The sequence below is a fragment of the Aulonocara stuartgranti genome (assembly GCF_965226115.1).
Source record: "Aulonocara stuartgranti genome assembly, chromosome: 3".
Taxonomy (NCBI): domain Eukaryota; kingdom Metazoa; phylum Chordata; class Actinopteri; order Cichliformes; family Cichlidae; genus Aulonocara; species Aulonocara stuartgranti.
In genome coordinates this window covers 48,093,910-48,121,800 of record NC_138941.1, presented here as the reverse complement: position 1 = coordinate 48,121,800, position 27,891 = coordinate 48,093,910, and the positions used below count along the sequence as shown (strand labels likewise).

General features: G+C 40.6%; 2 protein-coding genes and 1 long non-coding RNA gene across 12 annotated transcripts in view; 1 reads left to right on the top strand and 2 right to left on the bottom strand.

The window, feature by feature from the left end:
* Positions 1–1,199: 1,199 nt before the first annotated feature.
* On the top strand, positions 1,200–4,145 carry LOC309693222. 2 transcript variants are annotated; one of them, XR_014272598.1, is made up of 4 exons: positions 1,200–1,360; positions 2,087–2,244; positions 2,674–2,728; positions 3,669–4,145. It is a non-coding gene; the product is annotated as an uncharacterized lncRNA (long non-coding RNA). The 2 variants fall into 2 exon arrangements; XR_014272599.1 differs by having other exon boundaries at positions 2,671–2,728.
* A 2,025-nt stretch (positions 4,146–6,170) lies between these two features.
* LOC309702065 (uncharacterized protein) lies at positions 6,171–12,248 on the bottom strand. Of its 9 annotated transcripts, none has more exons than XM_082526470.1 (8): positions 12,091–12,248; positions 10,766–10,842; positions 8,740–8,929; positions 8,157–8,649; positions 7,549–7,679; positions 7,258–7,296; positions 6,943–7,064; positions 6,183–6,797 (listed from the first exon to the last, which is right to left on the bottom strand). In XM_082526470.1, exons 1-3 carry the CDS (start codon positions 12,218–12,220, stop codon positions 8,765–8,767), a joined length of 372 nt encoding a protein of 123 aa, XP_082382596.1. In that variant the 5' UTR covers positions 12,221–12,248; the 3' UTR covers positions 6,183–6,797; positions 6,943–7,064; positions 7,258–7,296; positions 7,549–7,679; positions 8,157–8,649; positions 8,740–8,764. The 9 variants fall into 9 exon arrangements, 7 of the variants coding, with proteins under 7 accessions (XP_082382600.1, XP_082382598.1, XP_082382594.1 ...); XM_082526469.1 differs by having other exon boundaries at positions 6,184–6,797; positions 8,749–8,929; XM_082526474.1 differs by having other exon boundaries at positions 6,171–6,780; positions 8,157–8,929.
* Positions 12,249–17,687: 5,439 nt separating this feature from the next.
* LOC309697527 (uncharacterized protein) overlaps positions 17,688–27,891 on the bottom strand; it is a 125,953-nt gene continuing 115,749 nt past the window's right edge. The window contains exons 49-55 of the mRNA XM_082519495.1: positions 21,893–22,032; positions 20,610–20,786; positions 19,152–20,525; positions 19,013–19,054; positions 18,605–18,655; positions 18,409–18,484; positions 17,688–18,122 (exon numbers count right to left, since the gene is read on the bottom strand). Coding sequence (XP_082375621.1) covers positions 18,064–18,122; positions 18,409–18,484; positions 18,605–18,655; positions 19,013–19,054; positions 19,152–20,525; positions 20,610–20,786; positions 21,893–22,032 — 1,919 coding nt within the window. The 3' untranslated portion in view covers positions 17,688–18,063. The remainder of the gene's footprint in view (positions 18,123–18,408; positions 18,485–18,604; positions 18,656–19,012; positions 19,055–19,151; positions 20,526–20,609; positions 20,787–21,892; positions 22,033–27,891) is intronic.

Sequence of the window (27,891 nt, the reverse complement as noted above, 5' to 3'; positions counted from 1 at the left end):
GCTACTGGGTGACTTTATTCACCCACTTCGGCTGTTATCAGTCCATACAATGGGCGTTATCAGCACAAATCAGTCCCATAGATATGGGCCATCTCCTGCTAGATTGTTCAGAAGGTTGTTCTCATCCATCCAGATGGAGGATCACTAACAGGAGCGTGGAAGACTCCAGAATCCACTCTGGCTGGATATGCAGTGGATATTACCAACAGGTAAGACCATTTAAACGGACAGCATTTATAGAATGACTATTAAAAGTCAGCGAGTGTCAGTAATGTTAATGTGGTTATCTTAGTAATACACCGAGTGCTAATATAACAGCTTTAAGATGCATTTGTAGATATTATTACGTGTTTTACCGTCTTTATGGTGCTAGCTTAAAGTTATGGTGTAAACGTTAGCTTATATTAGTAAAGCTGTTACTGGTTAAACGATGTTAGCACAGAGATATTAGCTTCTGTCATGACTGATGAAGTTACTAGTTAATAAACTTTTCAGTAAAGTGTTTAATTGCAGCCACAGATTGACAGCAAATATCTCGATTAGCTTCAGTGCATCTATAATAAATATGTGCAAGTTTCAGTGCTTCGTTTAAACTGTATGATACTTATACTGACCCAGGGTCAGTGTAAAATACAATCCCAGCTGTGTGAACAAAGCCTGGCTCCTTTAATCCTGCATGAAAAACCTCAGGATGCAGGTTATTATTACTCTTTCCTGCTGGCACACCTGTCACACCTGAGAGTCAGCTAGAAACTTACAGTGACGTGGACATCATGCAAAGACTGCCAGACTCTGTAATACTGCAAATGATCAGTGACTCAGGTTATCACTAAACTTTAAACGGCACCTCTGTGACTCTGTGTGCTGAACATCTAGGATTGAGTCAGGCTGCATTGACTGTGGGACTTTAATGTGTTAAAAGCAGGTTGAAGACGGCTCAGAAACATTTGAAGATTAAAATTTAGCATTATGGCTGCTGGTGGTTTGTAAAGCCTCTACTCAGCTGTATTTTTGTTACTAATTTATGTTTGTTGTTGTTTAACACAGATTTCAGAAGAGCAAATGTGCTTAATAGTTTAACTAGATTTCATTTGTCAGTGTGGGACTGCTGAGTCACCTGAAGAACTCATTTCATTCATTCTCCACATGATGTTCATTTACAGAAATGTATTCCTCCCAAAGGGTGAACTAGTGTGTTTCCATAGATTACCTCTGTATGAATGTACTTCTTAAATGAAGGCAAGTGTTTGTCCTTTTTTGTTCCTCAGGTACAGTACGTGATATCAAGGGCAGGCGGTCAACACTGGGGGTAGACAAGAAGCAGACGTACTTCCAAGAGGGAGCTGCAGTGAGGTCAGAGGTCAGAATCTGAAACAGCTCAGGTTTATATTTTAGAGGTTATAAAAAATCAAAATGTATTTATAAAGAAACCTTTAAATAATAGTCACAATTATGATTATTATAAGAAATATCAAACATTTAAGTGGATTTTCTGTTACACATATCGTGTTAGCCCTGCAATAAACTGGCAGCCTGTCTTTGTCCTGTATCAGCTGGGATAGGCTTCATCCTCCCGCAACCCTGAATTGGATACATTGTATTCCAATTATGTAATCTGATCATTTACAAACTCAAGGTATCTAATCAAAATGTAAGTAATAATTATAAAATGGGAAAGCAGAAATAAGTGTGACATGAATGTAAATGTGTGAGCTGACATAGAGGACAGCTACATGTAGTCTGAAAAACCTTTGTTGTCAAGTTTGCAGGTATATCAGCACGAGACATTCTTACATAGAAGAGACTGTTAAAGTCTCTAACTCAGTGAAGCATTATTGGTCCCGTCTGTTTGGATAAATATAATAACCTGATGTATGTCCATTTATTGACACATTTTCTTAAGTGCTTATCCAGTTCAGGATCACAGTGGAGCTGCAGCTGGATATGTTCACTAAATAAACCTTACAAAAGTTAACAATAAACCTGCATCCATGTACGTTGTTGTCCACAGGATGAGAAAATCAAACTGGAAGACTGTGGAACATGTTAATAAATGTTTGTGTGTTTATCCCTGTGTCTTTCACAGGAGGCGCTGGAAGGTTTCCCTAATAGTTCCTGGTGAATCAAAGCAGAACCATAAAGGTTGCTGGATTGCATGATGGCCTTACCCCTGAGCCGTCATCCTGTTAAAGGAGGAACCAGTTAGAAGCTGTTTTCAAAGTAGCTGAGCAGATTTCATCTCAAGTAAGCAATTAACTGTTTGTTCATCTGTTCTGCCACTTAAAGAGCATTTAAGGACGTCGTTTGAGTGTCCAGTTGAATTAATTCTACTGGCTCTCATGGTCATTTGTTATTATAGACATATTTTTCATGTTCATCCAGCTATTTAGTAAATTCTATCTATTTAGTAACATCCGTCAGCTATAAAATGTAATATAAATATAAAAATATCTAAATATCTCCTGCCCTTTATGTTTTAATGATGTAAGTCTGTTATCGTGTTACATTAGCATTCCTCACATATCAATGAGATGCTGTACAGTACAATCCTACTGACGCAGCAGAGGGATAACGACGGCTATTCAACATCGTTACACGACACATTCGAGCTGCATGATGCAGACAAAGTGACTAAATCATCTTTTTTGTGGTTTATTGTCTTCAAACCAGCAGACAAAGCCGATTGCAGAAGATGTCAGAGAAGAACTTCAGGCCGTGGACTGAAAAGGTATTTTTTTCTTGTTATCAAAGGCATTTGGAGTGACGGCTTCTACAACTGGTTGTGCTAAAGTAAAGCTTACAGTCTAAGAAATCACAGTGTTGATGTTCAGCACAAAGAGAAAAGCTCACTTGTTTGAATTTATTTACAATCATAGTTTTATAAATTCTGACTGTAAACAGCGTTTACAGCTTTGATATTGTTTGACAGTCGATATCAGGTGATAGGGTTTAATTTAAAGGTTTCTGTGTCCCAATGAGCCATTTACACTGATCAGTGTCAGTTTAACTGTAACACATTCATTATTTAGATTCAACAAAGAAATAACTGAATGTAACAAATGGCAGCCCTCAGGCAGGTTTATAGAGATATATGCATGCATTATGAAATTTATGTATCCCAGATAATTGTTATTTATCTAGTCATGGCAGACCCACCTCTTCCTCCCAAGTTAACTGCAACCCAAAAGAACTAGTGGGGCTATTTACACACTCACAACCAGTGTGGGGTAAAAAGAGCCACCAAAAAGCTGTCAGCCACAGATGTGCTAGAAGAGTTAGAAACTCTACTTATGGAGAAACTTTCTAAGTCTAACAGAGGACAGGTACTCCTGCCCAAATAACATGATATAACCCCACATACAGCCATAAAGTGAACCAAGTCATTTAGTTAAAGACAGCATGGGATCAAATGCATGTAACCAGCCTGCACCAACCTGACATTTCTTCCTCCTGAATTAAATGAATGAATGGATGAAAGTTAAATGACTACAAACCTAAAGCCACTAGTTCCCACACTGGAGCTCCCTGACACTGTGTGTTAACTGTATTTAGCTTGTATCAACAGTTGTAACAGACTAAGCCACCTGAGCCACTGCATTGAATTTGTTCCTGTCTTAATGATTTCAGCTGACTGGTTTCAGCTCAGATGTTCTGCTTTTTCCTTTCAGTAGATCAAAGCAGCTCGTGCTCCTTCTGCTTCCAATTTAGAAGAAGAAGAAGAAGAAGGCGAAGGCTTCAGTGAAGTGGCGTTCATGGTCTCAGTGAACAGTCACGGTCACACACTGCATGTGGTTTTAAAAGCAACATGTCTGTTCACCACAACAATGGAGATGTGTAATATTAGTGCAGCTACGGTTTGTTTTTGAGCATCAGTTCTGTTTTCTACTTTGATCACTTAGACCAAAAAAGTGTTGTTTTCAGATTCTTTCTTTTACATCTATAAACCACCTGTTCATTTTTTTTATTACAATTAGTTTCACATGAATGTTAGTGTTTCCTTTATGATCTTTTAATGCTTACACTACACTGTACACGTCTACATTAGAGACATTTCTGTTTCCTGTTTCTGTTGACTCAGAGTTGTGAAATGTTCTTTTATTTGATGCACAATATGAAGTTCATAATTTTCTTACAAATAAAACTCTAATGACAAACATGAACAGCTGTGCTTATTTCTGAGACATGAGTTTTTGAATGTGTTGATATTTAGACAGTGTGCATCTGTCTGCTGAAACTGTAATGGTGAACCTGAGGTGATGGTCAACAGAAGGCAAACATATATCAATATAAAACAATATTGAAGTAATGTCTTTACCCTCTGCAGCGTGTGGACGCTGTGCACGCAATCACCTCATTCACTGTAGTAAACGTGCACCGATAGCTCACGTGACTGACTGTCTCCATGGTTACATCGTATATTATTAGCTATGTAAACAGCTTCCATAGATACCGCCATAGCTCTCTGCAGCTGTAACACTTTCACACTTTGCAAATCATTTCATGTTTTTGATAGTTATGAAGACAGAATATGTTTTTAAGGTCATGCTAGGCGGTTGCTATGGTGGTTGCTGTGGACTTGGGTGGACCGCGTCCGATTCCTGTTATTAGCTGTCCGCTACAGGAAGGCTGCGTTCCATTTACAAGTAGTGACAGTCTGCCGCAACTCGAACTCAAACCCCGCTTTGTTCTTTAATTATAGGCCTTTTTTAGCCGTTCATGACACGCACACACACACATAAAGCATTTTGCCTCACCATGAAAATGCAAGTTTACCTAACCTAACCTTAAGTATCTGATATAGGATAGAAAAATGAAGCAACCAGAGATTTAATGATGAAGACTCTGGGTTCTGTAGCTCACGTTTTACAGTCCTGAATGACTCTTTGCATATGATTTATTGAAGAGGACTTTAGAATGCACTTTACATTTAGACTGTTGCTGTTTCATTTTTTACATTGTTGCGGTGTTATGTCATGAATAAGGTTCACCTGCTGGGGGTTTGATGGATCAGCTGGACAATACAGTCAAAGACAGACTTCATTCATCATATGCAAGAATCCTAGTTGGATTTTTGTTGTCACTCATGTTTTTGAACCAAATATTGAAAACAATTCTGACAGACTGGATACCTGGTCAGGTGTACATTACCTTTTACTCAAGCATCCCAGGACAGAGCCCTGCCCCACCATGAGCCTGGGTGGATACGTGGTTATAATATAAAAGGACCAATACTGAATATGAATATTTCATGAAAATTGAATTATAATACAAATTAGTAATAAGGGTTTCTCTGCGCCCTTATCTACCCCATACTCAAAGAGCTGCGGGCAGAGAGGGTGACAGGAGAGGATGGCACTGAAGAGAAGATGCTCGGTTTCTGGAGTCTCCTGGTTCTGTCAGTATTAGTAGGATGCATCTGCTGTGTCTTCTCGTGGATGCTCACCTACCTTGACTCGTTCCAGCCTGGTATGGATTTCCCAACACTGCGGACAGTGGCCCACGTCAGAGACGTTTAATATTGATTACATATGTCTGAATTGCTAACCCTAACCCTAACCCTAGCTCAACAGACCACAATGCCCTGGACTGTCAGTATTATTACATGCTGTGAACATAAGTACCTTTGATCACAGTTTATGTTATAAAAGAGAAGGAATATTGGAAAGAAAGATCAACATTGTGATATTATTTCTTCCAAACTGACCAGAAACATGCTTGTCAGACTCTCACAGCAAAGGATCAGACTCACTGTGCATGACGGCTCAGGCCAATGATGTCTGTTAGATTGTCAGTTGTTTAGTGCTTCTGTACAGTTAGGGTCACCGTCTCTATTTCAGAATAATTAATATGCGGAAAACACTAAAAGTTGATTGTCTTCCAATATTCTAGTATAATTAAAAAACTTTGACTTTGTAAGTACATATTATTAGTCCTAATGCCAGTATGAGTCTTCATAACTCCTGCTTTGAAATACTGAACTTTAAAATTTACCTGATGAAAGATCATTTACAGTGGCACTCTGTCAGGATCATTCTGACTGTAAGATCACTGTATTAATCTGAATCCTTCTGAAATGTGCTGTGAATGAACGCTGATGCAACTCACTGTGGGAAAGCTGTTAATAAAATGAATCTGTGACACATGCAACACATTCACAGAGGAAGAGGACACAAAGGGAGGACACGCAGAGGCTGTGTTGAAGTCAGAAATCCAAATCTTTATTAAAAAACAGGCGGCGGTTACAAACAGGAAGACAAGCAGTCCATCAAACTGTCTACAGGGTCAAACATACAGAGAATTCAAACAGCAGTAAAAAATAACTGGACACTGAAAAACTTAAAGCAATGTGTGACGCAATAAAAGGAAGCAGCGCAGTATATTCACTGAATTATCATCAATTACAAAAGAGAAAAACGACGATTTCTAAGGATTATTTTCTTAAATACAGTTAGTGTGGCTGGTAAAGATGGAAACATACAGAATGTAAACTGTGTGAGTTTGGTGAACTTTGTTAGTAACAAATGAGGTAAAAAAACAACAACCCCAAAACAGACAAAACACAGAAAGAGGCTCTCAGTATTCATTAATAATTAGAAAGAAACATTCTGGTCGTGGATTTTTACAGTCTTAGTTCCGCTCGCTGTCATCATTATAATCATCATGATCAATGGCGAGGTCCTGAGGTGGGTGGTGCTGTCTCTGGTGATGTCACCATGAAGGAACAGCATCTGGCACGTGTTGGTGAAACATCCCAGTACACTGGTGTAGTTTCCTCTCCAGCTGTTTGACATGTGACACTTGAACATTAAGGGGAAGAAGAAGAAGAAACAGTGTTAGGTCAGGTGACCACATGGTTTCTAAAGTAACTGACAGGAAGTAACCAGGCCGTTAGAAATGGATGGCATGTGTTTAGAGTTACTGGAGTTGGGTAACTCTACTTACCAAAAGCAGAAGCACACAGATGAAGGATCAGATGCTGAATGTTGCAGGAACATGCTCATGTGTGGTGGTCATTCAGTGCTGCTCCGGCAGGTTAGACAGTCCAAGACTGATATGCTGCCCATCTGAGAGTTTGAAAACACACATGCAAAGATTTATTTTGTATTACAGTCAAAGTTGGATGTTCATTTGTCCTTTAAAAATGTTTGTGTATTTGAAAGCACTAACATTTAAGGATGACTTGGATCGTCTCCTGAAGCCTGGGACTCCTAGTGTTAAAGGGGAGACAAGTGTATCCACTGATCTATGTCACTTTACCTGGATGATGACTCCTCTCCCCCTCACTCAGAAACACTCCTAATATAACCAAGCAAATAAATAATATTGAAGATTTACTTACATCATTACAAAAACAGCAAAAACATCTCCCTTTGATTCTATTTCTCCATTCCTGCTGAACATCAGGCAACAAATATCTCAATAAATCACAGTAAAATGTAAAGCACATGTTTTCTCTGCTTTGTCTAACCTCTGCAGAGCCTCTGTCAAGAAAAACATAACTGTAAGCATAAAACAAATATACATTTCATAACACGTCACTGGACAAACCTCGGTCAGCTGATTTCCTCTGTGCAGTGCAGACGAACATCAGTCAGCAAGTGACTCTGCTGGTTCTTCTGAGGAAACACCACCGTCTCTCCACACCGTCACCATCTGTGAGCACAAACTGCTGCTCTGCTCTGCCCGCATGTAGGAATCACATATCACACACACAGGGGTGAAGAAACATCAGAGCTCAACTTTGGATACTTTAGATCTAAACAGATCAAAGTAGCTCTTAGTTTCAGCAATCAGTGAGCAGACAATGATACCATACTGATTCTGTATGAATACAATATGGTATTTTCAATACAGGTGTCAAATTAATTTATTAAAACTAATGCAGATATACGTTTTTTTTTTTGATAAATTAGTTTGCTAAATTATAAGAATATATATATTTTTTCATTTATCAATTGCAACTGAAAGAAATTAAATATTGAACAAAAATATATTGTCACATTCTGAGCATGCTCAGCATGCTGACAGACTTGAAGTTGCTACAGATTTTAAGAAGTGATAATTACAGGGAGGAAACTTCTCCTTTTCATCCGTTTAATCAAACATTTGATGCCTCAGCTGTCTCAGTCCTATAGCGTTCTGCAACTACAACTAACCTGAGGCTTGGATTTGGCTGCAGGTGCCCCTGTACATCCTTCTCAGCAGCACACATGTGGGTACCATTTAATCCCACTTCTTCCTGAGCTTTGCTTCATCACAAGACCAAAGGTGGCATCCCGTGTCACAGTCTTATCATCATCCAGAAGAAACATTTGAAGAAACATCATGGAGAAGAAACATTTACGCGCCTCCTGGTTTTGTTTTCTGATCCTGCAAAAAGACTGAGGACAACAAAGCCCAGAGAACACGAGATACACAACATCCAACATTCAGACTCAACAGCCTCCATAAATGAAGAGCACCAGGTTGGTTCAGTTATAGTAGATATGAGCATACTTCACATTACTGGGTGTGAATAATAATGAGGAGGCAAACTTTGAAGATGCAGAGCATGATGTCCCATCATCAGACTGTAAACAAACATCCACCAGGCTTCTTTGTTGCCAAAATTGATGATTCTCCCATCAGGGATCAGTAGCGGGTATTAACCTGTGGTATAAGCAGCAGTCACTGAAATATTACTGTTTCAGATAAGAAATCTAGGACATAAAAGCCAGGGTGGGAGGGATCTCTGCAAACTGACTTAACTCTGCAAGTGTGAAGCTCAACAAAAATCTGACTCTCCAGTCACAGACAAACAAAAACCTCCAGCTGGGAGATAGAAAACGCTGTCTGGGTCTTGCTGGATGTTGCTGGTCAGAGTCCACACATTAGCAGAGTGCTTCTTGGTCCCACTGACCCATGTGGACAGTGACTGTGGAGAACTGTTCTGGAAAACAGAGAAGAGAATTAAAATAACAAAAAGCCAAACAGGATTTCCACAAAGACTCTCTTGGAATCAGCAATCAAAAAAATCACTGGTTCATATTTCAATTAAATATGAACAGGTTCCTTAAATGTACGCAGTTCAGATCTGATTTAATTTAATTTCCTTCACACAGCACATTCGTCCAGGCTGACAGGTAAACATAGAATTAATCTCAGGTAACATGACTCATAGTAGAGATTCAGTAAGAAAGATTGCAGGCTCTAATATTATTACCACACAATCCAAGGACACACCGACAGCTCAGATTTGTAGAACTATTTAAACAAATGTCTTCTGAATATTCAATTCAGGTTCGCAGTGGGAGGGTGGGGAGGTGTCGTGGAATTTTTTAAATAAAGTCTGCAACACAGAAAGAGCTGTGATCAAGCTATTTATTACTGCGCCAACACACATCAAACATCACAGTTCAGTCATGTCAGCGCTGCCACAGAGGTCGTGCTCCTCCTCCTTTTTGCATTCCAAGGAAGAGGGAGGAAGTTAAACTGATCACACCACACTTCACGTGTCTCGCTATGAAACCTAACCGATCAATGGTTAAGCTGTTTTGTGCCCTTGGCCTTATCAGCACCTGTAAAGGGAGTTGTTTTCTAAAACTGCTGACGCTGAAGTAAGTTCATCTAGTTTTAGAAACTTTCACTGAACAGTAACAGTGTCACAACTAAGCACATGCATAAGCACTTAAATACTTTAAATGAGAATAACAGAACATTTCTATTACAGAGGCTAGAGCCTGTCCCAGTAGTCATAGGTAGAGCACATCTGGACAGGTCAGCAGTCTGTCAGAGGACTAACACAGAGACAGACATCAGAGTAACAAATCTATTTAAAATTAATGTAAGTTTGCTGCAGCTGTATGTATGAACATGTGTTTCTGTGCTCACAGTCCACCTCTCAGGAACCTGCAGTTCATTTTTAGTCAACTTTAAACAGACCTCACAAAAGGCTGATGTGGCTGGATCAGTAGTCTGATTTAAGTACGATACCTTTGGCCAGGGATTCATCTGGTGCATCGCTTCACTGCAGTCTTACGTATTTTCCCCACATCTGAATTTAAAAAAAATACTGATATATACAAATAACAGCTTCAGCTGATGCAGCCTGACTCAATCCTAGATGTTCAGCACACAGAGACACAGAGGTGCCGTTTAAAGTTTAGTGATAACCTGAGTCACTGATCATTTGCAGTATTACAGAGTCTGGCAGTCTTTGCATGACTTACTCATCACTGTAAGTTTCTAGCTGACTCTCAGGTGTGACAGGTGTGCCAGCAGGAAAGAGTAATAATAACCTGCATCCTGAGGTTTGTCATGCAGGATTAAAGGAGCCAGGCTTTGTTCACACAGCTAGGATTGTATTTTACACTGACCCTGGGTCAGTATAAGTATCATACAGTTTAAACGAAGCACTGAAACTTGCACATATTTATTATAGATGCACTGAAGCTAATCGAGATATTTGCTGTCAATCTGTGGCTGCCATTAAACACTTTACTGAAAACTTTATTAACTAGTAACTTCATCAGTCATGACAGAAGCTAATATCTCTGTGCTAACATCGTTTAACCAGTAACAGCTTTACTAATATAAGCTAACGTTTACACCGTAACTTTAAGCTAGCACCACAAAGACGGTAAAACACGTAATAATATCTACAAATGCATCTTAAAGCTGTTATATTAGCACTCGGTGTATTACTAAGATAACCACATTAACATTACTGACACTCGCTGACTTTTAATAGTCATTCTATAAATGCTGTCCGTTTAAATGGTCTTACCTGTTGGTAATATCCACTGCATATCCAGCCAGAGTGGATTCTGGAGTCTTCCCACGCTCCTGTTAGTGATCCTCCATCTGGATGGATGAGAACAACCTTCTGAACAATCTAGCAGGAGATGGCCCATATCTATGGGACTGATTTGTGCTAATAACGCCCATTGTATGGACTGATAACAGCCGAAGCGGGTGAATAAAGTCACCCAGTAGCTAGCTGTGCCGTTACCCAGCATACATCACTCCCTCCGTAAATGCAATAAACGATACAAAAGTATCGTTCTACCTGTTTTTCAGGTAGTTGTTTACATTATATAATTTATTGTGTTCTGTATACGTCACTACAATGTGATTTGGAAAATGTCTAAATATACTGACAACAGGCACTTCCGCGGCAATCTCTTCAATCGGAGGACCCTCTACGTCAATTCCCGACGCGAGGGGGGTACCCTGCGCGTCCATAAGTGAAGCAGAGGGAGCCTGACCATGCGTCACACGTTTGACGAGTTGGGAGTGAGAACGTGTTGGTTTAGCTGAGCAGCCAGCTGTACCTGGATTAGATAGGTCTCTGGAGGTGCCTCCCCGTTATAGCATGGTAGCTTCATGCTCCTGTCCTGATTTGTATTTGAGGGAAGAGACATACGACTGGGGGTCCATTGTGCGTCAAAACAATGATTTTATTAAAACACATATATGTGGGAAGTCGAGCACAATCACTCAAACAGCATCGATCTTCTCCGGACAATAAATGGGGTGTCATATATATAACATAGTTGATGACGAGCATTATGTGTCAGAGCAGATAAATAAACATGCATGTTCCAGTAATTCCAGCTCGGACATATTCTAAAAAAGAACAGTTCCTTCCTCTGTTCCTCCGCCACCGCCAGATGCTTCCTGTTATTTCACTTACTGCACTTCAGAACAGAACATGAGCATGCCGTTTACAAGCAAAACAAGTCTATATACTGTGCATGTGTGCAGGCAGCCCGTGTGTCTTTACCTCAGTGCATGACCTCACTCGACAAACAAAGACATTTTAGAAATATACGTCCTGACTCCGTTTGAGTCAACTGTTACCAGGCAAACTCCAATGCAGCAGGCTGCTGAGGGCACACACAGGCCTTTAATATGTGGTAAATTGTACTGTAAGTATGTATGCAATTCTTTCAATAGCTGTGGGTCACTTTGCACAATTGATCGGTCGAACATCGCGTCGGCCGTAGCTTCAAACCATTAATTAACTTGACCGAGCTTCAACTCTTTAACTCAGCCACTGGTAGGATTTCTGGATATCAGCCACCTCCTCTATCTGCCGGTGGTACATACCGTGCAGGGGCCTGTCCTTCCATGATGGTTCCTCGTCTCCCTCCTCTTTCTTGGGTTTCTGCTGCCTGAGGTATTCACTGAGCACTCGGTCAGTTGGGGCCATCTTCCCAATGTATTCTTGGATGTTCATTGTCTCATCCTAGACTGTGGTGCTGACACTCACCAGTCCCCGGCCCCCTTCCTTCCGCTTAGCGTACAGCCTCAGGGTGCTGGACTTGGGGTGAAACCCTCCATGCATGGTAAGGAGCTTTCTTGTCTTGATGTCAGTGGCTTCTATCTCCTCCTTTGGCCAGCCTATTACCCCAGCAGGGTACCTGATCACGGGCAGGGCGTACGTGTTGATGGCCCGGATCTTGTTCTTACCATTCAGCTGACTCCTCAGGACTTGCCTGACCCTCTGCAGGTACTTGGTGGTTGCAGCTTTTCTAGCAGCCTCTTCATGGTTCCCATTCGCCTGCGGGATCCCCAGGTACTTGTAACTGTCCTCTATGTCTGCAATGTTGCCTTCTGGTAGTTCAATCTCCTCAGTTCTGACTACCTTCCTTCTCTTTGTTACCATCCGCCTACACTTCTGCAGTCCGAACGACATTCCGATGTCATTGCTGTATAGCCTGGTGGTGTGGATCAGTGAATCGATGTCTCGTTCACTCTTGGCATACATATATATATATTTTCTGCACGCATTATGTGTTGCTAGCGGAATGGAAATCAGTGGATGTCATGTGGTAGCCATCTAAAAAAAGAAAAGTGAAGTTATTCTGGGTTGTGTATTCAAAAGAAATACAACAGTAGATACATACTACACCGGGAATCTGTAGTTTTGTTGGCAGATAAAATAATTGTATAATTTTTTTTTAAATGACATTTTGTGTGTGTTGATGCGAAATGCATCCAATTATTATTTTCCCTGTTGGACTGCCTGATTACAGTACAAGCACACCTAAAAACACACAGCTTTCACTTCATTTTTATATAGAAATTTAGTTGATTAATTCGATCGATTCCAGTCACCCGGAATGACGTCACCACGTTGCGGAGCGTCATTTACCTGGCAGGAAACACGGCGGCTCAAACGCTCAAAAGTTTGGTTATGCTTTATGAGAATGGATGACAACAGGGCAACTTGCAATACTTGCAAAGTAGATATTTAATTTAAGGGAGGAAACATTACGAATATGCAAAAGCATTTGCTCATCAAACACGCGATATCCTTAAATGAATGTCGTGTTTTTAATTTCGCTCCGGACTCGTGAATCTTAGCCCAGCAGCAGCGGTAACGTTTGCACGTCCTCTCCCGTTAATGCGGCAGGTAAATACCGTAATTGTCGGGCTATAAGCCGCTACTTTTTCCACAAGCTTTGAACCCTGCGGCTTTTAGTCAGGTGCAGCTTTTCTGTGGATTGTCCATGATTTTTGTCATATCGTAAGACGATTTGTTTTGTTTGTTCCGCTGTTGTACGGCACTACGTTGCCTGGTGGAAGGGCATGTGATCAGACACACAGTATCGGGGTTCAAGAGTGGTATGTTGGCCACGTGTCCATCCGCCAGGCAACATAGTGCCGTACAAGTAGCGCGAAAAACAAACTTCAAAGTAGCGGTACGCGTTCAGCGGGAGTCGTGGATGACGAGCGGCGATAAACTTGCGAAAAGCAAGTTATGCTCAACTCCACCGGTGGAATCTGACAGCGTGGAAAAGTGTGAAAACATCCATGATCACCAACGGATTTCGAAGGGCTGGACTGCTGCATGATGGAGAGGAGGACACTGCCACGGCCCTTCAGAGGGTGTTCGACTCTGACACTGACAGCGAGGATTTGTTTGGTTTTGTAAGTGACAACGAAGGAAAGAAGCTGAGAGTGGATGACGAAGCCACTCTGAGCCTGTTCGTTTCTGACACTGGAGAAGAGGACTTTGGTGGTTTTAGTGCGCAGGAAGATGGTGGTGAATGACTGACTTTTCTTCTTGTTAAAGCGTGTGACTGCACCTGAGCCTAAAAGGTAGTCTGAATCTATTTTTCTGGTGTGCTGTAGGTTATTGTTATGTACTACATTTATTACTCATTTATGAAGCACAGTACATGTTTCCTACTTGTAATTCCGCTACTTGTACATATTGTATGCTAATGTGAGAGATGCATACAGAGCCACCCCCCTCCCCCCACTAGGGAAGTCAGACCACAACCTGGTTTACCTACAGCCACAATACACACCCCTCGTCCAAAGGCAGCCGGTCACAACGCGCTCCATCCGGAGATGGACCCCAGAAAAGGAGGATGCTCTGAGGGACTGTTATGACACCACAGACTGGGATGTGCTCCTGAGCCCACATGGTGAGGACATAGAGGGGGCGACACACTGTCTTACAGACTACCTCAACTTTTGTGTGGACACGGTCGCCCCTGCTAAGACGGTACGGTGTTATCCTAATAACAAACCGTGGGTAACACAGGAAGTCAAAGCTGTCCTCAACATGAAGAAGAAGGCTTTCAGGAGCAAAGTGAAGGAGGAGATGAAGGCAGCACAGCGGGAGGTGAAACGCTGCCTGAGGGAAGCAAAGGACACCTACAGGAGGAAGGTGGAGCAGAAGTTGGAGAGGAACAATATGAGGGAGGTCTGGAATGGTGTGAAAACCATCACAGGCCACAACACCAAGAAAAGCACAGTGGGGGGGACTGTGGAGAAGGCAAACGAACTCAACAACTTCTTCAACAGGTTTGACCAGCCCACAACCCCCCCACCCTCACCTTCACTACAGAGTCCAATCCCCACTCTCCTACCTCCCTCGCTTCCCCCCCTTCCTGACACCATGACACCCCCCTCCTCCAATCCCTCTCTCAGCAGCAAGACATCTCCCCCCCTCCCCTCTTCCCAAACATCTCCCAGTGTCACAGTGGATCAGGTCAGGAGACAACTGAGGAAGCTTCGCCCCAGAAAGGCAGCAGGCCCAGACAAGGTGTGTCCTAGGATGCTAAAGGCGTGTGCTGCTGAACTTGGGGAGCCGCTACAACGAGTCTTCAACCTCAGTCTGCGACTGGGGAGAGTGCCCGCCCTATGGAAGACATCCTGCATCGTCCCGGTCCCCAAAAAGAACCGGCCCAATGAGCTGAATGACTTCCGACCGGTGGCACTGACGTCACATCTTATGAAGACTCTAGAGCGGCTCTTCCTCAACCTCCTCCGACCACAGGTACAACATGCCCAGGACCCACTACAGTTTGCATACAAGGCGGGTGTCGGAGTGGAGGATGCCATCCTGTACCTCCTACACAGAGCCCACTCACACCTGGATGGGGGAAAAGGCACGGTCAGGATACTGTTTCTTGACTTTTCCAGTGCCTTTAATACCATCCGGCCCTGTATGCTTCAAGAAAAACTGAACAGGATGGAGGTGGACCCCTGCCTGGTGGCTTGGATCTCCGACTACCTCACCGACAGACCACAGTACGTCAGGCTGAAGGACATCACGTCTGACACTGTGGTCAGCAGCACAGGAGCACCACAGGGAACTGTGCTGTCCCCTCTTCTCTTCACCCTGTACACCTCTGACTTCTGCTACAACTCTGAATTATGCCACATTCAGAAGTTTGCAGACGACACAGCCATCATGGGGTGTATCTGGGATGATCAGGAAGAGGAGTACAGAAGTCTGGTGAGGAACTTTGTCACATGGAGTCACACAAACCACCTGCAACTCAACACCTCAAAGACTAAGGAACTGGTTGTGGACTTCGGGAGGTCTAGAGCAGGTCCACTGCCGGTTCAGATAGAGGGGGAGGAGGTGGAGGTGGTCAACAAGTACAAGTACCTCGGGCTGTGGGTGGACAATAAACTGGACTGGTCATGCAACACAGAGCACCTGTATAAAAAAGCCCAAAGCCGACTGTACTTCCTCAGGAGGCTGAGGTCTTTTAACATCTGCAGGAAGCTCCTGAGGATGTTTTACCAGTCGGTGGTTGCTGGAGTACTTTTCTATGCTGTGGTGTGCTGGGGGAGCAGCACAGCAAAGAAGGACTCATCCAGGCTGGAGAAACTGATCAGGAGGGCTAGCTCTGTGGTCGGCATGAAGCTGGACACTCTGGTGACAGTGGCAGAGAAAAGGACATTAAAGAAACTGATGGACATTATGGACAATGCCAGGCATCCTCTGCACACGGCCATTAACAACCAGAAGAGTCTGTTCAGTGACAGGTTGCTTCTCCCAAAGACAAGAACTAACAGACTTAAAAACTCCTTTGTCCCACACGCCATCAGACTGTTTAACTCCTCTCTGGAGGGGAGAGGGAGGGGAAACAGGAGGACAAAGGAGGGAACAACTAAGCTGTAGTGCCTCTTCACCTCACTGTGCAATACCTTTTGTGCAATACTTTTGTAAATAGTCAACGGTGCAATAGACTCAATACTTGAAATGTGCAATTCACTTGTATTTTTATTTTTATTCCTATTTATTATATTTATCCCCTTCATATATTTTATTTATATTGTCTCTGTATTTATATATATGTGTGTGTGTATAACTCTGTAACTTCTGTCGGTGCTGTGCTTTTTTGGAAATCGAATTTCCCAGAGGAACCCACCCGAGGGATTAATAAAGTTCTATCTTATCTTATCTTATCTTATATACCTAAAAAGTTATGCAAACATGTACCCATAACTTGTTCTTCAAAATATTAATAAAAGGGGTGTGTCTCCAAACAGCCATCTCTTTCCTGACCATTCCCTATGTGCATATTCTCTTACATATGATAAGTCAACATTGAAACACCTGCGGCCTTTAGTCAGGTGCGGCTAATGTATGTACAAAACAGGATTTTACCGTGATTTTAGCTTGTGCGGCTAATATTCAGGTGCGCTTTGTAGTCCGGGAAATACGGTAATCAACTAACAGTGCATATTATGTTAGCACGATCTGCCTTATTACAAAACCTGCCATTACTGTGCATTTAGGTGACCGTGATGAGACAGACAGAGTCTGGCTCAGATGCTGGCAGTTCTCGCTGCAGTCTACCGGTAGCGTCTCCTTTCAGGCCAGGATAGACAAATGTCACCGAGCAGTGACTAAGTTTGTGGTCAAAGGCTTGCACCCATTTGCCACAGCAGATGCCCCGATTTAAAGTGAATGTGTTTAATTGTAGGCAGGACATTACTGGATATTCTTGTGTAATTGCTACAGAATAATTTATGTTATACTTTGTTATTGCTATAGAAGAATATTTATCTTATTATTTTACATTTACATTTTTTTCCTGGGGACCCTGAGACACCCCATTGAAAACCCGTAGGCTGCGGATCTCTTAAGATCTCACTATTGGGTTTGTAAGGCCATTAGGGCTGGGTATCGTCACTGATTTCTAGATTCGATTCGATTAAAATCTGGGAAATTTTGCCTCAGACACAGAGTCACAGGTTCTACACTCCATAGTGTACATAAATGCCATTTCTTTTGCACAATATCCAATTGCTAACCTCTGTATATTCTTTATTTCACATATATGTACACACACACACACACACACGTATATATATATGTATATATATATATATATATATATATATAATTGAGAACCTTCTGGAAACTTAAGCATTTTATTTTACATGGATATACTCACTCTTTAGAATAAGTAAACTTAACTCTTCCTCTAAAACAGATGAATAAAAATGTATTACTAATTGCAAATATGTACTCTGTGACATGTGATAATCATGCATTCAAATCAAAATCAAAGATAAATAACAAGTTATAATTACAATTCCAACATTTATTATGCCATTCAAAAATATTGTAGCAATCACATACGTTTTTCTTAATTAAATTTTCTTCAAAATCAAGCCAGATTCTTGTAGGATTCAATATTATTTAATATATAAATAAAACCATCACAGATTAACTTATTGTAAATATGGCAAAAAAGAGGGGGGGGGGGGGGGGGGAGCCGACTTGTTGGTTATCTGAATAACCACAGTTTTCTGCACACATTATGTGTTGCTAGCGGAATGGAGATCACTGGATGCACTGGATGTCATCTGGTAGCCATCTAAAAAAAAAAGAGTGAAGTTATTCTGTGTTGTGTATTCAAAAAAAAAAATAGAACAGTAGATACAGTACGACACCAGGAATCTGTAGTTTTGTTGGCAGATTAAATAATTGTATAAATAACATTTTTTTAAATGACATTTTGTATGTGTTGATGCAAAACGCATCCAATTATTATTTTCCATGTTGGACTGCCTGATCAAAGTACAAGCACACCTAAAAACACACAGCTTTCACTTCATTTTTACAGAGAAATTAAGTTGATGGTTTCCTTGATGGTTCTTTACCTCTTCCACGTCTTCCACGTCTCCAGTTCCTTAAAAATCGAAGTCGACTTGATGTTGAGTTTCCAGCACTTGTGCTCTAAAAAAACAAAACAAAAAGCAAATCAAACAATATTAACAAGAAGCAAATTAGCTGTGATTAACAAGAAAGGAAAGAAAAAAGGAACATGAAGCCCATGACAGGGAAACTTGTTCTTACCCCTGTCCTACTTCTGGACGGTTGTGACCATGATGCCATTGCTGACCGCACCTGATAAATGAAATGTCAAATGTTAGAACACTAAAATAGAAGTCACAGAAATTTGATAAATTTGTTCTTATTGCCAAGCCAAACACTATACGTAAACTATCTTGTATTGTTTTTGCACTATGGTGATGTTCATTATATTTTTTTGTGTGTGTTCTTGTGTGGAATATGAGCATATGCACATAACTGTTATTTATTAAATGGTCCCGTCTGCTACTTGTCTACTTCTATCCTCAAGTCTGAGTAGCCATTTAAACGGGCTTACAGAGAAACCATGACATGGCACTGAAAGTGGAAGTGGATTTTAGTGCAGTATTATTAGAATTTATATTTCTGTTCTTAAAATTGAGCTGTACGTACCTTACCGTCCAGCAGTGTTCCAAACACCAAAATAAAGAAGCCCTTTTTTTAAAAACAGAGTAACATGAGTTATCAAGGATTTAGTGATTAAAGATGCTACTATCATGGTATACAGATAGGGGAAAAAATGAATTTGTACCTGTAGTGAATTGAAGAATGCAAATGCAATATGGATTCCTTCATTTGGTGGATCAGCCAGAATTCCAGCTCCCAAACCCCAAGTTATGCCAAAAAATGGTGTGAGCACAGCCAAGCTTTTGGCAATAACCACTAAGACGTGCTTTTCCTCTGCTTGTGCAGCAGTTGTTCCAACCCTTCTCCTTATGATTTTGTACAAAACCACAACCAGGATAATGAGGTTTATCACCACTATTAAAAGTGCAGGAATCACAAATGCCAGCAGAGCTTTGGACTTTTCCCAGTTGAGCCAGCATATGGTATCTTCTCGAATGTATCCGTTGTCAGGTGCAGTTGCAGCTATAGTTACTGTTGCAATGATGAGAGGAGCTCCGTAGCCTAGAAAAAATCCAATGGCCAGCATAGATGCTTTAGACAAACCCCCACCAAAAACATTAGTTGTACGGTAGAGCAGCAGCATAGCTGAGGCCAGCATCCAGAAGAACAGGGCTAGGTAGAAAAAATGGATAAAAAAGGTAGCTGCAGTGCATGCTGGGGGGTTTTTAACTTCTGCATCTGAAATGGCCGCTCCAATGATAAACCAAATGTTTGCAATCAGGAGGGAAACGGCGATGTTAACAATGGCAACATGACGCAAGTAAGAGGTTTCATTCTTTCTTATTTTTCTCCAAATGAGGCCTTCAATGATGAGACATATGACCAAGGATCCCATCGAAATGCCAACTCCAATGTAGGTTATAATGTCCAAATAGAGTTTCTTCGGACTGTTCGGTGACATGAGGATGGAGAATGAGGTCAGGTGGTTGCAGTTGCAGGTGACAGTTTCTGTTTCATTTATGTTTAACACTAACTCGCAGCCCTTGCCGTCCCATCCTCCCAGACCATCAAAGAGGCTGAAGTTCCAGAAGACACATTCAGGGTTTCCCAGTGTACCATTTAAAATATCATATGTGAAAGAGATATTATTGATTTGGCCAGTGGACTGAACAAGTACAACCCTGCCGTTTATGGACTTGAGCGATGAATTGGCCTCATCTCTTGCAGGTAGTACGTTATCTAACGAGTTAAATACTATCATAGTGATTGTTTTGTTATCTCCATTAGACTCTGGTATTTGTATTGTCACTGAAGAATTAAATTCAGCATTGAAAGTGTCTGTGAATGTAGTTCTGTTTAACTGAATAAAGCCTGTCATAATCTCAAAAGTTGCATTGACAAGACGAGAGGTTATTTTTTCAAGGGAGTCCAAAAATGATGAGCTAACACTTTTAACATCAGTGTTGTTTAAGATGCTTTTGGTGTCATTGTTATTGAGAATGTTCCATGTTTGCTTTGTTCCATTGATGGTGAGAACCCCTGCTGTTATCAAGACATTCTATAGTAAAGAGAAAAGAATGATTTTAGATTAAAAACATTAACTGTTCAGAATGTGAAAACGTCTGCAATCTAATCAACATACCTCCATTGAATCTCTGCTAATTGAGATATCGAGGGATGAAGATTTGTTGGCGACATTGCTGAGTATTCTCACAATAGCTTTAATGTTGGGAGGAGATGTAATCACTTCTTCAGTAAAATTGACAATGACGTTCTTGAGCTCTTCCAAAAATACTGGCAATGTAGCGGCAGTCAAGAACTGTGAGATTTGAACAGAGGAAAGAACAATGTTACATGTTAACTCCACTTAATAATTTTATATATTCTACTTATTTTACTTTCTTCTAGTTTTCCTGCTGGTTTAAGCACAAGTGATGCATATGAGGCTTCTGATGCATTTTTCTCATTCCCTTTTTAAGGAGAACACTGGACCACACACACAGGACCACTGTGCATCAACAGTACAGATATTCATTCATTACATACAGCCAATATACTGATATAGAATTATTATTACACATAATTATTTGCTAGTCTTGGTACCCGGGAATCAGTCTGCCAGGGCCTCTGCTCCCATTTGACGTGCGACACCCATTGCAGCTGACCCCCAATGGCACCTCCTACAGGACTGCGGGCCTACAGGAGGATGGGCCCATGTCCCTTTTGCAGGCTGTGTCTGGCACACTATGTGCAGAGGTGTCCAGTGACCAAATGATTTTACTATTTCGTGGCTGACTGTGGACTTTAGGAGGACCATGAAACCACCACAACATAAATACCTCAGAGAGAACACTGACAATAAAGTGGAGTGGGTTAAAAACACAACTGCACTTTACAGGAAGGGCCAGAGTTTTCTCTATTTTCTGAGGCAGATGAGGTCTTTTAACATCTGTTGGATAATACTCTATGAATCTGTTGTGGGCAGTGCTTTCCTCTGTGATGTTGCATGCTGTACCCATTTTAGGTGGTGTTGGGGAGTAGGATGTTATCTAAGATAAGTTCAATACAGGACAATACCTCCCACCAACTCCATCACAGTTGCCAAATTAGGGTTTGGCTCAGACCATTACTACATCTGACCTCTGTGTATTTTATACATATGTACACACACACACACACACACACACACTTAATGATGTGCATACATTATTATAGTTCCTATTCTTGTAATTCTCTTGTTTCTTGCATTTTGCACAAGACTGTTGCTTGAAGCTTGCACACAAGAATTTCACTCGCATGTGCTGTACCAGTGTACCAGTATATTGTGATGTGACAATAAAAGTAATTTGATTTGACTTGCATTGTGTTGCCTTAATTGAATCAATGATCAATCTGTTGTTGGAAACAACCAGAGCGCTAGGTTACCTGGGACTGGTCAAGCAGCTCCTGAACTGGCAACAGGATGCAGTTGTATTCAACATCGTCAAAATTCCCATTTTTCTTACACACTGCAGTTATTTCTCCCACCTTGTTTGGTTGTGAACAGGGCACTGCAGCTTTGTAGCCTTCATATCCTTGGCCAAATGTGTCATTTATACAGATAGTTTCTATAAAGAGAGAGAAAAAATACCTCAGCAGTTTTAACATGTATTTTTCAGTTTGCAGTTATTAATGCATAATCACATTCATACTTGTGAATATCTGAATGTATTAACTAATACTCACTTTCTGAGGATAACTCTAGTGTTATTGTATTTGTAAAAATCTTGTTTTTTAACTGACAGATGAATGTTTTTTTTCCTTTTTCACAGTCTTGAAGTGTAGTATAATTATGGCGAATCAAATCGCCAGTGCCTAAACAACAACAGTAAACGTAAGTTAAAAAAAAATCAGGATTGAAAAGTTACAAAATAATATTAATCAATAATATAAAAAAATATCAATCAAATATAATAATATTAATCAAGTTAAATATATTTTAGTTTGTTTATTTTTGTGTCATGCTTACCTGCTGTAGGAAAGTCCGGAAACTCAACCTGATACCCACCACTCACACTGCACTCCAGATTCACACTTCCTCCAGGACATTGCACATACTGTCTGATTGGTGTGACTGTGATTGTGGGTTTTGTTTTCAGACTGAATGATGTTGCAGATTTCTGACGAAAAAATGCTTTGTGGTCTGTGCGCATGAGCCGACATTCATAAACTCCTGTAGTTAAAATTGAATTGTTCAAATTAAACCAACAAATGAGGCATAAAATATTTGCAATAACAATAACAACATTTTTTAATGCTCGTGGGTTTCCTCCCTCATACATTGAAACATTTCAACAAAACTAGCCTAAAACAATAACGTCTCCCAAATATTCATCCGTTAAATAAAGGACAGTTTGTACGTTTGCTGTCAAATTAGTTACTCACCTCCAGTTACAATATTTCTTTGCCTCCTGACTGCCACAATATTTCTTAGCCACAATTCTCCAAATATTTTAAAACTTTTTAGCTCTGAAAATTTTACATTTTCCAAAATAGCTCATACATTCAGAAAGACAATGGTGAACGCAATAACTAACCCAAAACCTTTAAGTTTTGTTTAAAGACACGTTTTGTCAACTAAGTCATTTTTACCAAAGCCACTCGTTCCTTTGACATTGTGTAAAATGGGGTGGTCAAATGTTTTAGACATTTCACTGAGTGAGTTCCTTATCTTATGATTTCCTGAAAGCCTTTTCCATGTTTTCAACTAAATGCACATAATTTGAAACTTTCGCTGCAATTTGTCTTTTATAAGCCCTGACTGATGCCCTGACAATGATTGTGTTACACTGTAAGATGAATTTTACACAGCCAATCAGAATTTTGCTGTTGCTCTAGCCTGGGTATTAATAGAAAACTGTGATGAAGGAGTTACATTTTAATTTTATTAAAATTAAAATATTATTACATTTTTAAAATAAAATATTACAATACAATTAATTGAAAAAAAAATGTATTCCTATTAAATGTATCAACCCATTTCTTACCATCGTCAGCGCTAATAAACCTGTACACAGTTAAGGTTGATTTTCCATCCTTAATTGGATTAATTCTGTGTTCTCCATCTTCAGATATGAGCACCGTATTACGTCTCCACTCTGCTGCTGAGACAGTGCCAAAATCCCCTGGTGGAGGGCCACATGTTACAGTCACTGTTTCCTCATAAAATCCATCATTTGGCAAAAATGTCAGGGGACCCGAGGCTTTAAGAAATGAACACAAATGTCATACATTTGTTAAACAACTATCTGGACCAACAGATATTCACAACATTTGAAAGCATAAATGTAAAAAACTACCTTACCCTCAAATATTACAGGGTATAATTTTGCCAGGTTGTTAGATATTTTTAAATTTATTGTCTGAATGTCTGGTGTATTAGAAAGGGGAGCACTGACTTGATATTGGACAATGGTACTTCCACTCCTGCAACAGAGAACAGAATTCCTTTAAAAAAACGTAACCACAAAAGAGTTGCCAACTCTTAAGTTCTCACATGCTATGTTCACTCACACAGGCCAAACAAGTTTAATCTCAAATAACAAAAACATCAAATGCCTTTAATAATGGCAAAAAAAAAAATTACAGTAAATTGCAAATAATTAACAATTAATTTTTTCTCTACTGGGTAAAGGCTAAATGTCAGACTATTTCCAGATTATATGTTTTTAGAATGAGTAGTAGAGACAGTTTTACTGCATGTTGAGTTTTCCCTCAGTCACATTAATTTACAATTTAACAGATGGAAATGTTTACAGTGAAGTCTTCGTTGTGATGAGGCAGGATAGGTTAAGAAATTTCATCACATAAAAGTAACCTACGTTTACTGTTTTAATATCTTTTTATTCTTTCCTCCTAGTTTGTTAAATAAAATATATTGTACACTTCATGGCTGAAGGTAATAAACAGAATCAGTGACAAAGCGCAGCCTTTAGCCAGCACTCTTCATCTTGCTGAAAGCAAACCAAGCATTCAGTCCATTTGTTAGTGAAGTCAGATATCTTGCATCAACAGGTCGATATTCATGGGCCACAATGGCCAACAGTGGGCCAAAGATGTCACGGTACTGGGTCTGGGACCCAATGTTTTCTGTTTTTTTATTTAGTTCTTGGTTTTGTTGTTTTTCATGGTTTTGATTGTCGCTCTTGTTTCCTGCTTATGTTATTTATAGTTTGTAATGTTTAGGTTTCTGTCTCTGTGCCACTCCTGTCTTCCTTGTGTCACATCTAGTCAAGTTATGTTTTCATGTCTGTGCTTCTCCTTGTTTCACTGTCAAATCCGTATTTCTGTGCCTCTCTCGTGTTTCCCCTTACTTTGACGGTCTCATGTCCTATGCTAGTGTTTTCAGTTTTGCTTCCTCCCTGTCTCGTTATGTGTGATTACTCCCAGCTGTGCTCTCCTCCTGTGTCTAATTCCCTCATTATCCCTCTGTGTATTTACGCCCTTTATCTTCTGCTGTTTGCTGGTGGGTTGTCTGTGTATCACTCACTGCAGGTCTAAGGGTCCCATGGTCCATAGTTTGAGTTTCAGTTGTTTAGTTTCATTTTGCTTGTTTCTAGTTTCCTCTCTGTTTAGGTCATATTAGTTTAGTCATTGCATTCCTGTATTTTTATTCGCTCTGCTCCAGTTAAAGGAATGTTTTCAGTTTAAGTTTGTTGTCAGTGTCTGCATTTGGGTCCACACTCTCTCCACTCCACACGTCTGTCATAGCCGACGTGACAAAAGAACATCCAGAGGACTTCATTTAAAGGCTTTTTGTAGGTTATGAAATGTTTAACATGATCAGTTTCCGACTCGCCCTGTGGGCAGTCTTGACCCTTCAAGCTCAGGTCCTCTGCCAGATGCCTGCAGGCTTGAGGGTCCTTTGCAGGATCTTTGATGTTCCAAGGACTGCCCACTTCTAGATGTAGACCTCAGATGTCGTTGCGGGGATCAGCTGTACCCTTTTGCTCAGTTTAGGAATCGCTGCCCCGAGGGCTCTGATTACCGCTGGGACCCATGTTGCATTCACCCTCCACAGCATTCTCATTAAAAGTAAGGCTCCATTTAAAAATAACAGAAAATAAAATGTGAAAATTGTGGCCTTCAAATGAAGTGCCTAACTTCAGAAAAATTCAATAAAAAAATTATTTTAAAATGAATGGGGACACTTTCGCAGATAATAAATCTCATCTTGAATCTTAACAACTGAAGAGTAGTGTCAGTAGGATCTTTTGACCCAGCATTTTGAGTTTTAGTTTATTTTGAGCCTTAATAAACAGCTCGTTTTTTGTTATTCCACGTCACGTTGCACATTCTGTTTTGGTCTGCTTTTGAGTCCTTCTCCACAATACATGCAGTCTGCCTCAGTCAGACTGTGACAGAATGACCTGACCATATAATGGACTCAGCAGACGGGAGGCAGCTTTCACTCAGCTGGAGGAAGAGCTCCACTGGAAGTCGTGGCATGCTGCCAACTACAAGCGGGACCCAGCTGGCTCTCGGAGGTCCCCGGAGCTGACAAAAGCACCCACCTGTTGCTCCGCCTGTACCCAAGGCTTGCCCGCTTCAGGTGGGAGTCCTCTGTGTAACTTCAGGTGCTCTCCAGGATGCATAGGGCTACTTTACTCATACTGGAGAAAGTTATCTCAGGGTGCTTTTGGAATAAAAAAAAATGCACCATGACAGTTTCTAAGGGCCCAGGTATATAAAGCTTGTTGTACTTCTTTCCTCTTTTCTGTACTTCTTTCTTCATCATACCTTTCTGTAATTTCAATAGTTAGATGACTTCTCTCTAGTCTACTTTGATCTTAGTCTCTTCCTCTCCATGGAGTGGTCTGTGTATTGTAGCCAAGTATCTCAAAAGGTCACTCAAGGACTCAAGGGCCTGGTAGGTTTTTAGTGATTGTCACACTAGGGATTATACCTAATGATGTAGTAGACTTTCCCTTCATGTAGTCCTAAAATTCAGCCACAGAGGGTGTAGGTTTTCAACTTGGGCATAATTCTTTCTTTCAGGTCACCTGCTTCTGAATTCAGTGCCTTCAACACACCAGTTGCTCTTGGAGGTTGTTAACTAATCTCATTGGGTTAGGATGATAATATCCCCCCATAACTAGTTCACACTAAAATATAAGTTTTGTGAAAGGACTTTGCAAAAACAGGTGGAATGTTTCAATAACCATACTATAAAAGGAGTAGAAGAGGAAGAAAAAAAAAACCTTGTTAGGAATAGTTAAGTTAATAAAAAAAGACATTGTGAGTTACCGGAAATTAATTAATTTTGTTTCTATTCCTTGGTTTGTTCCTTGGTTTGTTCCTTCACGTCTGATCTGTTTGAGACAATGACAAAACACAAGAAATAAATATCCCATACAGTTAGTAGATTGAGAACACAAGAAAACTAAATGACACAGAAAAACATCAAATAAAGACTTACAGCGTCTCTAACAGCAATGTGAAATTCATTGGTTTCCTGATTGTATTCTTCCTTGAATTCAACATCCATAGTTATGTTAAATCTCTCTGTTATCAGTGTAGTTGTTGTTGTCGTTGATGTTGTTGTCGTTGATGTTGTTGTCGTCGATGTTGTGTTTGTTGTTGGTATTGTCGCTGATGTTGTTGTTGTTGGTGTTGTCGTCGATGTTGTGCTTGTTGCTTGTGTTGTCGCTGCTATTGTGCTTGTTGTTGGTGTTGTCGTTGATGTTGTTGTTGGTGTTGTCGCTGATATTGTGCTTGTTGTTGGTGTTGTCGTCGATGTTGTGTTTGTTGTTTGTGTTGTCGCTGCTATTGTGCTTGTTGTTGTTGTAGTCGTTGATGTTGTTGTTGTCGCTGATATTGTGCTTGTTGTTGGTGTTGTCATTGATGTTGTTGTTGATGTTGGTGTTGTCGTTGATGTTGTGTTTGTTGTTTGTGTTGTCGTTGATGTTGTTGTTGTCACTGATATTGTGCTTGTTGTTGGTATTGACGATGTAGTTGTACTAGTTGGACATGGATTAAAAGCTGTGGAGAATGAATTAAAATCCACAGAAAAAGAAGGAAATTAACGCCAAAGTCCAAAACAAATTAATTTATTCAAGACATATTTGAATACATTCTGTGAGTATATAACCACACTCTGGTCACGTAAAAATTATTTGCTAAATCCTTACTTGCGATTGGTTCACAGAACTCTCCACCGGGAGGAAGCCCTTTGATGCATTCACAGGTGCGCGAGGTGACATTACTGCATGCACCGTAAAGGCCACACTTGTCACATGACCAGGCAAACTGGTCCTCACATTGACACTGCAGTCCTCCAGTGGAGTTTGGATAGCACCCTGATAAAGACATTTAAGACAATCACCAAACACAGCTCACAAATCATGCACCAGAGTATGAACACATTTAAATGTGACTGAGCACAA

Coding starts and splice junctions, on each gene's coding strand:
- LOC309702065 (XM_082526474.1), bottom strand. CDS start 12,220: ATGAACATCCAAGAATACATTGGGAAGATGGCCCCAACTGACCGAGTG. Junction 10,843..12,090: donor GAAGGACAGGCCCCTGCACG/GTATGTACCACC, acceptor TCATCCATCCAG/ATGGAGGATCACTAACAGGA. Junction 8,930..10,765: donor GCAGTGGATATTACCAACAG/GTAAGACCATTT, acceptor TCTGTTTTCCAG/AACAGTTCTCCACAGTCACT.